This window comes from Pholcus phalangioides, unplaced genomic scaffold (assembly GCF_987345545.1).
Source record: "Pholcus phalangioides strain wild (caught in Gottingen) unplaced genomic scaffold, Ppha-v1.0 ptg000011l_1, whole genome shotgun sequence".
NCBI classification, from domain to species: Eukaryota; Metazoa; Arthropoda; class Arachnida; order Araneae; family Pholcidae; genus Pholcus; species Pholcus phalangioides.
In genome coordinates this window covers 25,400,257-25,415,976 of record NW_028301604.1, presented here as the reverse complement: position 1 = coordinate 25,415,976, position 15,720 = coordinate 25,400,257, and the positions used below count along the sequence as shown (strand labels likewise).

The 15,720-nt window shown below is 34.4% G+C and overlaps 1 protein-coding gene across 3 annotated transcripts in view; it reads right to left on the bottom strand.

Moving 5' to 3' along the window:
• lgs (BCL9 domain-containing protein legless) overlaps positions 1-15,720 on the bottom strand; it is a 109,742-nt gene that overhangs the window by 27,480 nt on the left and 66,542 nt on the right. For all 3 annotated transcript variants that reach the window (XM_089239387.1, XM_089239388.1, XM_089239389.1), the window contains one exon: positions 596-1,109. In XM_089239387.1, the coding sequence (XP_089095513.1) occupies positions 596-1,109 (514 nt within the window). The remainder of the gene's footprint in view (positions 1-595; positions 1,110-15,720) is intronic.

Genomic DNA, 15,720 nt, shown 5'->3' with positions numbered 1-15,720 from the left:
CATATTTCTATAAATTAAATATCAGTTTCATTCATGTTGGTATGAGTGAATGAAAAGAATAGGAACTATAACTAGAATTTTCTTTTCAAGGGACCTATTTTGCTTAAAAAAAATCTAGGTTTTCTCAACAACTTCGGTCCTAGGCAAATTTTAGTTAGAATACAGTGAATACTGCTAGCTGAAATTTTGAAATTTTTTTGACTAACCACAATTTTTTTCTTTGAGCAAACGCACAGTTTTTTTTTTGGGGGGGGGGGGAAAGAGAATTCTCATTAATTATTTGAAAATGTTCGCTATGCAGAAAAATTACTCAGAAATAAAGTTTAATAATTTTCATATTTCATGATCAACTGAAAATATTTTTCTACACCTTGAGAAATGCAAAGAAATTGCTTTCTAACATCTAGAGTATTCGCACAAAAAAGAAAAAGAAACTTTAATAACCATAGAAGACAGATAATTGCATCCTTTACTTTCATTAAAAAATAAAATGCCTTTTCACTGTAAAGACTAGTTATGAAAAGTTTATACAGGGAAAAAAAATGTTGTGTTCTGACATTTTGAATAATTTTGAAATTCTAAAAATTAAATTCACCTGTTAATGTTGCTGGGCCTCCAGGACCATGATTGTAAGAGGCAGCACCTGGTACTTGAAATGGAGCAGTTACTACTGAATTAGGTATATTACTCGTACAGCTCATCATGGAATTATTTGGTGTTCCTTGTTTTATATTCACTCCCTGAGCTACCGCATTCGGAAATCGTGAAGCAGCACCTCCATAAGACTGATTGTTCCATGACTGAGAATTGGTGGATCCACAAATCTCAGACATACCAGATCCTGTATTGTTACCACCAATATTTGACCAAGATCCTTGTGGTACGGGACCTACACAAACACCAGTGCCATGTGCATTACAAGATCCCATACATTGAGCCCCGGTTCCTCCACACTGAGGTCCCAAGAAACGAGAGCTTGGTGGCTGGAATCCATGGAACTGATTTATGGCTCCTTTGACTGGTCTACCACCTTGTTTCATAGATGCAAGTGTGTTCAACCAAATAGCTGGATTTTGTCTATTAAACTGTTGCACTTTGAGGGGATATTTCTAAAAAAAAAAAAAACCAATATAGCATATCTTTCATAATGGCATTTTGAACAAGACATTTTTCATAATATTAAGAAAACAAACTCAAAGATATGCACAAGATACATCCTTTTCATTCCATAACTGATGTATATAAATAATTTTAAAAAGCAAAAGTATAAATGTAGTAATATTTCCATTTTGGGAAACTTAAATTAGCATATATCTTTGTTATATCATCCCCCTTATGCTAGAAATATGAATGCGCAAATTTCAATAACTTGAAAAACAATGTTTGAATGTTTACTCTACCCATGGAAATTGTTGCCATAAAATGTTTTGTAAAATATGTTTCAACAGGGGTAACACATTCACATTTCAGGAAAAACTTGGTTAGCAAAATAAATTATCAAACCTGCTGATAAACCCAAAAGTGAAAATTTCACATTCACGTCTCTGGCATGAGGGGCACAATATGTAACCCTTCAACTAAGGATGGTACTTTGGCCCTAACACTGTCTCCTTTCGAAATATACCTTGTTGTAACCTGGAGTCCATGCTGACCCAATATTCAATGCAATCATTTCATGTGCTTTACTTGACTTCAAATGTTTTTTTATCCATATATATTACAGTCGAATCCCGTTATAACGAACTCCAAGAGACCGGAGAAATCACTTCGTTATAACGAAATTTCATTAATAAAGGAATTCCAGGTTTTCGCATTGTTCCTATGTAAACTTATGAGTGAACACTTAGAAAAGTGTTCATTAAAATGAGATTTTTGCTATAATGGTATTCATTAAAACAGGATTCGACTGCATATAAGGATAAAAAAATGTGCATGCATTCTACATCAGGATTTTAATCACCACCAAGAAAACAATCATAATTTCATATTTGTTCAGACATTTTGTGAATGTTTGAAGAGTATATATCATATAGTTTGTTGGTGTTTTCTGCAGCAGCTCTTCAACAGAGGGGATAGGCAGGCCATAGTCCTGGGTAGTAGTTTTGGAGGGATAGCAAATTTGGGAATGGGTGATCAAGAAAATTAGACTGAATGGGAAGAGGGTAAAATTTGTATAGCCTACAGACCACAAAATCATAAATCTCACCTGCTCTGCAATGAAGAAATTTGTGTGCCTTGTCTGCTACTTTCTATTTTAAGAATGTGAACAGCAGAATACCTTCTTACCAAAGATGCGTTGATGCGCTAAATGGATTTTCAGAAAAAAATGCATGAAAATTTGGTTCAATCAGGGCTGTATACCAAATTTTCCAATTTTGGAGCGTCTTTTTCTTTATCCTGTGGGTTACACATAGGAAATTAAGGTGCTTTCATGGATACCAGCATTCAAAGACAGGGTCTATACAGCATAAATTTGCTTCGTTCTTACAAGATTGCAAATGTGCCTTTTTTGAAACATTGTTGAGGATTTGAACACCCACATTCAAAAATTTTTTTCCGAGATCACATTAGAAGGAGACAAAAAAAAAAAAAAAAAAATCTGTGAAAACTCTAGCTTGAATATCCAGATTTCTGTCATCTAGCCACTATGCGGTCGTGGCCGTTTTGCAACACAAAAATCAAGGATGTATGCAAAATGGGCCTATGGAGGGGCATATGGATTTTAAAGTATTTAAAAATATTCTTAATTTTCAATCTTCTTGAGGGGGGTGGCACAGGTCCCCATGCCTTCACCAGATTTCAACTTTGGTGACAAACCCGGTTTGGAACCCATGAATGTACAGTGGTAATTACTTAAATACAATTTTCTAAGGTTTCCAACTTTGGGTTGGCTATCCCTTGAGAGGAAAAAAAACTGTTGCCACAACGATCAAGCACACCAACAACACAAATATGTATACATTAGATTTCAAATACCACATCAGGGATTTGGGGGATAAATGGCACAGCCTACTAAACACAAAAAATGTCAAACACTGGACACACACATGCACACTTATGTTTTACCAACCCAAATCTGACAAAGCTCCCATACTCAGGTGTGAAATATGTGGCAGTTAAATGATGGTAAATCAGAGTTGTGGACCAACAGTGATCAAAAACAAAATCATTCCACATGGAAATTGCTTCGCTAGGATTCATTTGAGTCAGAAGATACCACCATCAGAATCAGTTGCTTTAAATTTAATCAAAAGATACACATTATATTGAAAGAGCTAAGATTTTCCGAAATGGAAAATCGATCAGAAGGGAATTTATAGATTACTTTATTAGTAAATATGTATAATGTACCTAACTTAATAATATTTGCTTTACATAAGGTTAAATTCCATGTTAAATTCTGTGTTGATGGGTTTCAATGCAAGCTTTCTCCACTGGTAGACAATGAAAGTGAAAGAACCTAATTATAAGCTGGTAAATTAACCTTTTTCTTAATGAACCTTTGGATTGAACCTGTTTTTAGAAATGAATAATTTATTTGATTCACAGAGACAGACACCAGTAAATGATGTGGGGGAGGGAGGGACCCACACTTTCACTCAAAAAGGGCAGATTTCACCAATAACCTGGGTCCCAGGGCTCAGGTAAAATAGAATAAAGCGGCATCCCTGCTTACACTTTTATTTTCCAGAAATACACTTGTACAGACATGCCAACATTGGCTTAAAGCTTGTCAGTAGTGATGAATGTTCAACTTTGCCATGGGGGGTACACCCACTAGGACAACATAATCATAGTACAATAAAAAATAATCAAAAATTTATTTTTAAATTTTAATTCACAGTTCATTAACTACAGTACCTCAGTGGCACTGGAAACCTAAAGGGCTCAGGCCACATGAGCCCCTTCCCACCTCCCGAAGAAACGTTCTGAGGGCTGCCGAGTCCCTTTTAATAATTCATAAATATTCAATGCAATCCTAACCTGCATACACCCTTGTGGGCCGTATATAAGGATGTGTAGCACCCCTAGACCCCCATCTTCTGCATATCAGAGCTCTTATGCCACCTATGACAAAATACTGATGTGACTTTCTGACACAAGTTCTGCGAGCTCGACCATGCACTATGCAAATAAAGCCGGGTTCGGGCACGCAGCGCTGAACCATCAAAAACCTGTTTTAGCTTACAGAGTGAGGCGGTTTTGTAGGAAAACAAGTTTTTATGCATTTAGGCATCAAGTAGAGCGGTGGGTTTAGAGACTACCTTCCGTGCACAGACAAAACAGATCGGCTCTGAGTTTGTCTTCTCTTGAACTCTCACATACGTATAAAAATTCATTGTCATGTTAAAGATCGACGCAATTAAAAAAAAATAATGATGAAAACAAGTAAAACACTGCAAGAGACTGAGACCAGATTTTTTAAAATCAGATTTCCATAGCTCTGTAGTTTATTGCGGCTGTCCGTAGAAACTATGGACAATCCATAGCAGTTGGCACCTCTGCTTGTATTTCTGGTCCAGCCACTGTAGTGTGCATCTCAATTATTTCAGTATAGGGAAAACTCATGACTTTTGCAGCTCACAAGGGTTTCAGTCTTCTCTGTGTATGAGGCTGTTTACTAACTTCAGAGGTCAACAAGAAACTGTTGTACCCCTTGACCATAGCAGACGTGCTAACTTTTGAAATCCAGAAATCCGGAGATTCTCCCGAGGGGGGCACCGCCCGACACTCGATCATAGACTCGATCAAAAAAAAAGTTCATGAAAAAATTTTCTAAAAAAAAATTATTTTTTTTTACATAAATTAAGAAAAATTTACATTCTCTCCCCCCCCCCCCCCAAGGCAGGTTCTGCATTGCCCTGGAGAAGAATATAATTCCATGTCAGTCTTTCTATGCAGAATAGAGAAATCACATCTACATACTGTTCATAAAGTATGTGTTTCCTTTTGTGGATGCTATCAGTGATTGATAATCTTGGGTATATGAATTCTTAAAAGCTTTATATTTAGCTGTATATAGCTTAAAGTTTTATATTTGCTTTCTGAAAATGTTTAATCGGAAGAAACGATTTAAAAAAATTCAAATTACAAAGCTGCGGACGAAAAAACATGTTTACCGCGCGGCTGTTAATGGAATACAATAACGATTATACAGGAATTTTGGCAACCAAGGTCATGCCCCTGATTAATGATTGCCGATAAACGCTACGAAAACAAAGTAGCGTCTTTGCCAGTTGCTTAAATGCGGTCACAGAGACTTTTTTACGGCTGCTCGATGAAAATGACTACGACTGTCCTCTATGGGTGTTTTCCCTAACGACGACTGTAATTATTGACGCCGCGACAACGTGAAAGCTCGCGTAAAATCTAATTTTCTGCCAAAATCCGGAGAGTGGGAGGAAGGATGAAAAATCCGGAGTCTCCCGCCTAAATCGGGAGAGTTGGCAGGTCTGCTATAGCAAACCTTGAAACACTTGACAGTTTTAATAGTATGGCATTGCAGCTGATGTTTTTGGAGAGCAAGAAATTAGAAATACACAACCTCACACACACAACTGAATGTTATTTCAGCTTTTTGTCTGTGACCTTGACAGAGATCTTGCAAGTAAGCACATTTTAGTAACAAAATTGTGTTTGTTTTTGCTATGTTTCTTCTCAACATTGCAAGTTTAGTGAACCATATTTAGTAATTATATTCCATGCAATCACGTAATAAACCATACCACATGCTCAATATTTCTATATTCCTGTTCTATATGCCTTTTTCTCCTGCAAAAATTTCTTTTTCTCATTTCTTTGTTATTTTGTTCATCAATATATATATTTTTGTTCGTTATTATTCATTAAAAATTTATAATGTGTCAATCAGTATGGGTCTCTTGACCTTTAGGCTGATTTTTTTTCTTCTCATTTTGAATTTTTGAAGAAATGAAACAGCAAAAATAAAAATAAAAAATAGAAAATCATACCAAGCACTGCGAATTAAGTTATTAATAATTTTTCACAAATGGTGGAACATCCTTAACTTGAGACAAAAAGATCATTTACCCTGGAACAGTGTAAAATGTGAAATTTTTTTAGTTTACCTTAGAATAATCAACTTGCATTAACTTTTGATTCTTTTTTTTTGTTTAAATACAATTTAGATTTTAAATTTTAGTTCTATACTTCTATCCTACAAAAACTTTAACTATCCCCATTTTTTCACTTCCATTCACCTTTTGGTATTTCCTGCTCAAATTTGTTGGAAAAAACAAAGTTCACTGTGTGGGATGCAGCAAACAAAAACTTTTACAAACAAATCCTTAGGCTGGGATTACGCTATAACCAACCTTAGGAGGAGAGGTGAGAAAATATTTTATTGTTAATCCATATTAGATATAGCAAATGGATGTTGTACTTTTAATGAAATCACCTAGCATCAAAAAAACTGACAGAACTAAAGATTTAAAAACACTTAATTTTCCTTTCCACAAGTATATAATGTAGAATAATTATGTATTTCATCTACATAAATACGTTCCTACTTCCATTATCTTTACTTTCGCCTACATAAATTATCATATTTGTCATTATTTTGATATTTTATTTCAATATATGACCTATATTAAAGACATTCATAATATTTTTCCTAGTAATATTTGTATTATTTTGTCATCATAATTTTACCATATTAAGGTACAACACAATGTTATACCCTGGAACATTTTATCCTGCTCTTAAATTTATGTTTCATGATTAGTGAAAAAGTAAGGTAATTTAAATATCACCAGATGTCTCATACAGTATACCGATATACTAAAAATGAATGTAGTGAAATTTTATGTCAAAAATTGACTTGGAAAAAAAAGTTTGAAAAATAATGTTCTACAGTATCAGTCTCTTATTTTAAATTTAATAAGAATTGGGCGGTGCAAAACAGTTTGTTTGCAACTGGCCTTTGCGCTTCAAAGTTGAACCAGAAAGGAAAACCAGAGAAAACTATCTTTTGCCGATCGCCACTGCATGGCCAGTATCTTAGAGGTGTGTAGAAGGCTTTTATCCCTCCTCTAAGTTGCCTATCTGGCTTTTGGGATGGAAAGTCATCTAAGAGGCCATAATTTTTGGGTATAAAATTGAGGGTGAGAACTTGATAAAATCAGAGAATCCATTCATAAAAAATGACCACTCTTACTTCGTGACTTTTTCTTGACACTTCAGTGACTTTTTTCTCATTTCAAAACTTTTCTATGGGACTTCATGACTATTCCATGAAAATAGACACCATGGACAAAAAATCCTTTGCATTGTCTTTCTTCTTTTTTTTAAATTTTTGTCCAGCACTTATGACAGTTTAATTTACCTGATATGTTTCTATGAAACTTTTCAAGTGAACCATCTCTTCAAAGAATCAAAATTTTCATTAGGTGCCTATGTCTTGAATCAGCCAAATTGCACACACTTTGATGTTTATTCCAATTAATGAAGAAGCCTGTGGCAACCACCAATAGGTGGCACCTTCATTTCGACACAACTCGATCGGTACTAAATTGCTGTACGGAGATATGACGAGCTGGTGTGAAGTAAAGTGGTAGTAGTTAATCTCTAAAAAAAACCGATAAGTTCAGCTAATTGTTTTTCCAGTTCGGTAAATTTGGATCTTTTAATCATAAACTGAAAACAGTGTAGAGTCTTTTTCTGGCAATTTGGTCTCTGTCAACTAAATTTTTTTTAACTTGATCTTTCTACTTCAACGCATATTGAACTCGGTCTTGCACTCAAGTACTTGGATGTGCCCATAATACTATTTCTGTAAAATGAAATTTGAATACACATTTAATCTGAACTCAATGGTATATGGTCATTTTGCCTGTTGTGGTCTTTGTACAGGGTGATTCAGAAAAGACGGGGGAAAAACTTTAAGAGGTGATAGTACACACCAACACAAACAATTGTCAAAGAATGCATGGTCTAACATGAATTTAAAATGGCTGCTCCACAAATGATAAAATGGTATTCCTGTTGAAATTTATCAGGAGAAAAAGAACACAATGCATGCAAATATGACCTGGGGAAGAAGAAACCATATGCAAATATGCGTCCGAGTGAATAAAAGGTGCGGACACCAGCCCTGTGAAGTTATTCCAGTGTGCAATTGTTCTAACAGATGTAACGTACGGAATAATGCCCCACCTTTTTTAAAAACCAAAGCTCTGATTGAATTTTGGCAATTTGCATAATGAAAATGACAAATCTGGTCTGCTTCTACATGCTAGAAACATTAGGGACCCTAATTAATTTCTATAAGGTATATCTTTCATATATTCTTTTTGGTTGTCATTTTCAGGAAATTCAGAGATGCCATTGACGTGCTATAACACGTCAAATACCCGGAATTTCGGGAAAGGACGCATAATAATTTATATCACGTGTCCTCTGGGACACATTCTTTCCTAGTTCCAAGATGAAAAGGTAGAGAGAAAAACCTCCCCAACTTTTCTCTTCGCAGTCTTATCACAATCGCGTGCAACCTTGAAAAACCTCCCCTCCGATTACATACTGGAAATTACAGTAGTTTTGCGGCTATCTGCCGGCATTCAAAGACAGCATTTTATACGGCGTAAATTCGCCTTGTTCTTACAAGATTGCAAATGTGCATTTTTGAAAAATTGTAAAGGATTTGGAACACCCGTTCAAAGTGTGAAACATTTTCCGAGATCATTAAAAAAAAAACTAATCTGTAAAAATTCTATCTTGAATATTCAGTTTTGTCATTTAGCTGCTATGTGGTAGTCACCGTTTCGCATCGCGCAAATCACTGGTGTGTATGCAGAATTGGCTTTAGGAGGGGCAGAAGGATTTCTTCTACAGAAATTGTGGATCATTAACGCTCAAAAAGAATTTTAAATGAATATAGTATAAAAGACTCCAATATTATTCTCCAATATTATATTTTTACAAAAATATTTGTAATTTTTCCTTTCCTTGGGGTGTGGGGGGGGGGGCGCCCTAAATTCCCCCGATTTTGCCCTTGGTGAAAACCTAGGTTTGGAACCCACAATTGTGTAGTGGTAATTGGCTAAAAATATGATTTTCTAAGGTTTTCCAATGAGAGAGAGAGAGAAAGTTGGCTATTCCTTTGAAAAACGCTCTGGTTGTCACAAAAATCACACATACCTACAACACAAATATGTATACATTAAATTTCAAATCCATGAAAAACAATTTGGAGGATAGATTTAGGGTCACAACTTGGGTGGGGGAGAGCAGGTTGGTCTAGTCAACACCCACTAGAAAACAAGGCCTCTACACGGTAACCCAAAAGTCGTTGTGATGTAGCATAGTTAGGCAGAAGAATTAAATGGAATGGTTGCCATCAGCCTAGGATAAGCCATTAGTTATTCGGAAAAATGCACCAAGTGATAAAAAGCTATTTTTCTTCAACATATGTAGGCACGCGGTTTTCTCGCCAACAAAGCACATTGCTTGGCTTCTACCTTGTGTCTTCCACATTGTTATTGTCAGACATGTGCGAAAACGAAGCTCTTAAAATCGTTCTTTTTTATTCGTTTCTGTGGATTTCAACATCTAAAAAAATTTAACAATCATGCCATATAAATGCTGTGTACCATATTGTTCGAGAAACTATGTTAAAGGTCCCAAAGTATCAGTATTTTCATTCCTGGAGAATGCCATGTTGAGGATGCGTTGGCTTTTTCAGCCATTCCAAGAACGTTCCGACAGAGAATCACAAGGTAAGTGCATAACTAAAATTATTTTTGAATATTGGAATTACTTAATTACCAGATTTTAGAAACAAATAATATTGTAGAATTTTCTTTTTTTATTCCCGAAATTTGATACACGTAATTGAAGCTAAAAATATTGATTTGAATGATCAATTTGCTAATGAACATTTGCTAACAAAAAATTTGTGATTTAAATCATACTAATATTTGAAGCAATTTTGAATATGATTTTTTTTTTAAATGTGTGATGTAATATGAGTAAAGGGAAGATTGGTTCATATTATTTACACATTAATTAATATTTAAGCAAATGTGATGAAGTCTTTTTTTTTTGGGGGGGGGGGGGGGTTGAGATAAACAGTTGGTAGAATTTGATGTCATTGGTATGCTAAATGAGATTTTTAGTATTTTTTTAAGCAAGATCTCTAGAGCTTAATAATGCCTATAATTTAAAAACTGGGAACTATAACTGTTATGAAAAATATTTAATAACCCCAACACAAATACCACAACAGACAAAATGTCCAACGAGATGGCTGACAAAAGCTGCCCTTAAAAAATATGGATGTTTAATATATATTCCACAAATACAGCAACCCAATAAGAGCAATCAAAAACCAATAACTATGATAAAATATAAATATACTGCCCATAAAAAACTATGGTTGTCTCATTTTATTACGTATAGCTTCTTGATTAATCCCCATATGTTTATCATATTTCTTTTTAAATGTGACAATTGTATTAGAATTCACGACCCCGAAGGCAAGCTATTCCATTTATTCACGACCTTATTAGAGGAAAACGCCCTGCAAAGTTAGCATTTTCGATTCGACTCGAAATTTAGGAAAAAGAAAATATTGCATTTTTTTTTCAAAAAATTTGATTTTTTTGGGAGCAAACAACTTTTGTCAACACTGATTATAGTGCTTGATTATCTCCTTGATTTTCCTGATGATCCTCATCAGGCATATTAAGCTTATGATTTAATTGATATTTTAATGAATCCTTGTAAATCAGTAGATTGCCAAATAAAATTCTCTTTTTCTTACACAGGTGTGTGAATTACATTGCAGTGAAAATGAAATTAGAAGAGTCGCTCAACATTATGATCCAGCCTCTGGCAAGGAACTTGTCGTCAAGCTCTCACAACCTCGATCTTGTGAAGGTACCGTACCATCAATATTTCCAGGATGCCCAAAGTATTTGCCATCGAACAAAAGCTGTTGAGAAGATCCTGATGCAAGAAGAACGAGGCTCGAAAATGATCATCTTCAAGAAAGCATAGTTCAAAGTGTCATTTCTGAAAATTACTATGAAAACAAAAGCCACTTCAAATCTGTGGAAGACCTTCAAAAGCTATTGGAAAAGGTAAATGTTCCGCAGGAATATGATGTTATTTTCGAAAACGATATGGCTTTGTTTGTACATCTGAGTTTCCATGCCCTGCAGTTTCATATTGTGTGACTATCGACCAAAATTTGAGTGCATCAGTGTATCATAATAACTTGGTACTCAATGATGTGAATGGCAAACAGTTTCCTCGAAAAATGTAAAATATTTTTGAAGTATAATTTCTCTTTTAAAAGAAGTTACCAAACTCGTAGTTTGCCCGAAAGAGAGTTGTAAGTTTGATTCCATAATTAAGTTGGCAAAAAGTGTTGTTGAAAATTTGAAGGGGTTGAAAGAAGAAAATGACTATGTAGTCTATTTCTTATTTTAGAACAGTTATCATTAATCAATTCATCTTGCCCAAGAAATAGTGGATATTTCGTATTACCGTATTACCCTACCTTTTCACTTTGAAAAGATTATGCTCAAAATTCCAAACTGATCCCCACCATGAGCAGTTGGCAGATAAATTTTTAAAATATGTCAGGGAAAAAATAACTTACTTGGATGATAAGGATAAATGTCAATTTAATAATTGATGAAATCCATATAAAACCTTTCCTGGAATATAAAGGTGGGAGTATTATTGGATTTTCACACGATAGTGATAAAGTGGCGAACCCGGCCTTCACATTTATGGTGGAGTATAAGATTTAATTACAATGATGTTGTACATATACTTCCAGTTTCAAAAATATCAGCTGAAATATTAAATGGGATAATATTGAAAGTAATTAAAGGGTTGGAAAGTGTTGGATTTCACGTTGTGTGTATTAGCACTGATAATAATGCTATTAATAAAAAAATCCATCTCTCTCTTAACATCTCCTCCACAGCTAAGCATTTGCTATCCGCACCCATGTGATGCTGAATGTCCCCTTTTAATCATTGTTGATTGTGTTTATATATTGAAATGCATGCGTAACAACTAGTTGAACCAGAAAACTCCTGGCATTTGCATGCATTATCCAAAGTTCTCATACAGTTGTTCAGATGGTGAATGCAACTGCAATGGAAGTTCCCTTAAGTATGCTTCATTTGCAACTATTAGAAAATTGCATGACATAGAGTCAGATTCTAATGTTAAGCATTCACACATACCCTCACTACAAAATCTTTATTTCTCTCAAACATAGAGAAGCAAAGTGTAAAATTAGCGCTTCAGGTTATAAACCGGCAAGTGAAGCTTACATACTTTGACATACAAAATGCAAATGATACTGCAGATTTCATTGATATAATTTGTTCTTGGTGGGAAATTAGGAATGTGAAAACATTATTTCTATATAGGCTCGCATAAACTTAATGAATTCTAAAGGCCACTGACCAATAAAGCTGGAGATACACGTTTAAAATTCTGAAATGATTTCCTACATTGGTTGGAATGTTGGGAGAGTAATTCTCAATGTGGTGGTTTTACCAAAGAAACACAACTTGCCTTGAAGCATTCTACATATGCTATTATTGAAAGGGTCAGTTATTGTAACGATAAACTCGGTACAAGTTTTATTTTACCAGCTAAATTCCAGACTGATGCTCTGGAAGACCATTTTGGTCTTTATCATCAGCTGGCTAGTTCCCAATATCATGTGTCACTGACACAAGTATATGAAGTGGAAAAAAAACTAAGGATACAATTCCTTCGACCACTGACTTTGAAGTCTAGTACATATGATATCTTTAATGTGGATATTGATGATATTGATGAGGGGCATAGTTGTGATCATATAGAAAATGATGAGCCAAATGTAAGTGAAATACTTTCAAATGAAATTTCCATTTCATCTAATGACATGGAAGAATTAAAAATTTTTATTCCATCTATTACATATATAGCAGGCTATTGTATCCATGCTGTACTAAAAAAACTTCAATGTGCTCACCGAAAAGTTATTGGGCGTGCAAGATAAAGCTTTTGCTCTAATAAAAAATTTAGACTGAGGTGGTTTAAAATACCCTAATGATGTTATTATAACTATTGTTTACTATAATTATGTTGTTTCGAAATTGTTAACAGTTTGTGAAAAAGAATTTCTCAAAGTGAAAAATAAATGCAAAATTTGTTGCGATGTAACAATGCGTATTTTAAGATTGTATGAAGTTGAGATACCAATGGATATGGCAGCGGTCATTCTGCATATTTAATAGCAATTTCTGTAATAAAACGAGCTACAAATGTATTTCTGAAAAATTACTGCAAAAAGTAAATGATTCTATATCTTTAATGGCTCAGCGTAAAAGAAAATTGCAAACTTTTACAAAGATATAAAGGAATTTGATGGTTTGTGCGATGCAACTGTTTATGAAATATAATATTATTTTTTAATAAAATATATATAACTTTGTAAATAGTTTTATGAAAGTTATCTTGTTCTCCTTTACTGTTATAAGAACCATTTTATTAGCTTTTGAATATTAAAATTCTTGCTTGTATGTAATGAAAACAATTTGAAGAAAATTTCAAAATTATTGCTTAAATTGTTTGAGAATGAAGACAATGTTTAAAGCAGATAATGTTCCCAATTCGTAAAATATATTTGAAAATATTAATTAAAAAAAACTTCCACTTTCTGTTGATTTTTTTTTTCTCTGTAGGTGTGCGATATGAAACTTGAGAAAATTTTCATTTCAGTTATAAATTTATTTTCCTAAAACCATTTTCAAGAAGGAAAAGGATAATTTTTTTTCTGTGGCTTCATTTTATTTTCAATGGTTCTATGAACCTAGACAAGTACAGGGAATTTTTTGCATTTTTGTCTGAACTGAAAAATGAGGGGGGGGGGGTGAGAAAAAAAAATATAGACATATAATCTAAATTCAGCTAGTAAAAAGTTAAGGCAGAAATATTTCATAGCACCAATTTTACTCGCGGAATAATAAATGAGTACGCTACATATATCAAGTTGATTCCACTGTGCGTAGCGCAAGCAGTCGCCTGAGTTTAGTGACATCACAAGCTTGCGTCACGGCCTTGAAAACTCTCTAGTAGGTGTTGGTCTAGTCCCCCCCCCCCACGGGCTCTGAGAGGGGTGCCAAATTCACCCTTTATAACTGCTTCTTCTACATTACATGGGGTGCCAAAATGTGTGCTTTCCCCATTTGAGAAAGTATCTAGCTGCAGCCCTAAATAGATGGTACCACCTACTGAATACAAAACACGCTGAATGCTGGGCACACAAACACACTTGAGTTTCACCAACACAAATCTGACATAGCTCCCATATTCAGGTGTGAAAATATATGGCAGTTAAATGGCGACAGATCAGAGTGGTGGACCAACAAGGAGAGAAAATAAAATCATTCTACCAGGAAATCACTTCTACCAGGATTGGTATGAAATCCTTGCTTGTATGAATAGAGAGAATCAGAAGAAAAGTGCCTCAGAGTGTGTACTGAGAGAAAGAGAGAAAATCTCATTTGCTTTTTAAATTTAAATCAGAAGATATTATTGAAAGAGAAGATATTGATATTAATATCAATCAGAAGGGAATTTATAGATTGATTTATTAGTAAATATATAAATGTGCGCCTCTAATTCTTAATTATAGTGGATCCTGCTTATAACACTGTTCAAAAAACTGCCATAAAAAACATTGTAAGCAGGAAAACACTTCCAACGGGAAATCTTAATAAGAATTACTTAGACCCATGAAAATCAGTTGTACTAAGTGGGAAAATGTTCTAAATGGGAACGTTATAAGCGGGATCAACTGTATATTTGGTTTAGATTTGTTATATGTGCAGAATTCCATGTTAAATTCTCATTAATGGGCTTCTTTGCAAGCTTTTCATACTAGTAGACAATGAAAGTAAATGAACCTTTGTATAGAACATGCTTTTAGAAATGAACCATTTATTCACAGATACCTCATTCTCCTACCCAGAACATGACCTGCTGCTCTGTCTCAATGAAGAGATATAAGCAGGTGATGAAAGACCATGCTGGAAAAAAATTCAGAGATACCAGTGAATTATGGGGAAGGGGCATACCTTTTTTTCAAGAGGGATCCACTTTCATTCAAAAGGGACCCAGATTTTTTGAATACCCTGTGTCCCGGGACCCAAGTAAATTAAAGTACAGTGGCATCTCTGAGATTGTTTTTTAGTTATATCAAGGGTAGGTGATAATTGTATGTTTGGTTTAATCGATATATTAGGTTCAAACAATTCTATCAATTTATCAATACAATTATATTGATGCATTCTAATATTTTTCTTATTCACATTAAATTGTACTCCAACAATGTATTCAATGGACCTAATTCTTTCACGTCAAATAACAATTTGATCTTACCTTTTACCATATTCCAAGTAATATTTATTTTCAGCAAATAAAAGGTCATCAACATACACTATCTCATTAAAGCATAATTTTCCATACAATATACACAATTTGTACTCATGACTTTTTGAAACCCAATAGTTTTCAGTTTCTCATCTAGTTTTTGGAACCACATTCTACCACTTTAATGCAGTCCATATACCGCTCTATTCAGTTTGTACACAGACTGCTCTTTACCTTCCACTATGAATCCTGGAGGTTGACGTGCATAAATCTCCTTGCGCAATTTTCCATACAAATAAGCATTCTTGACAT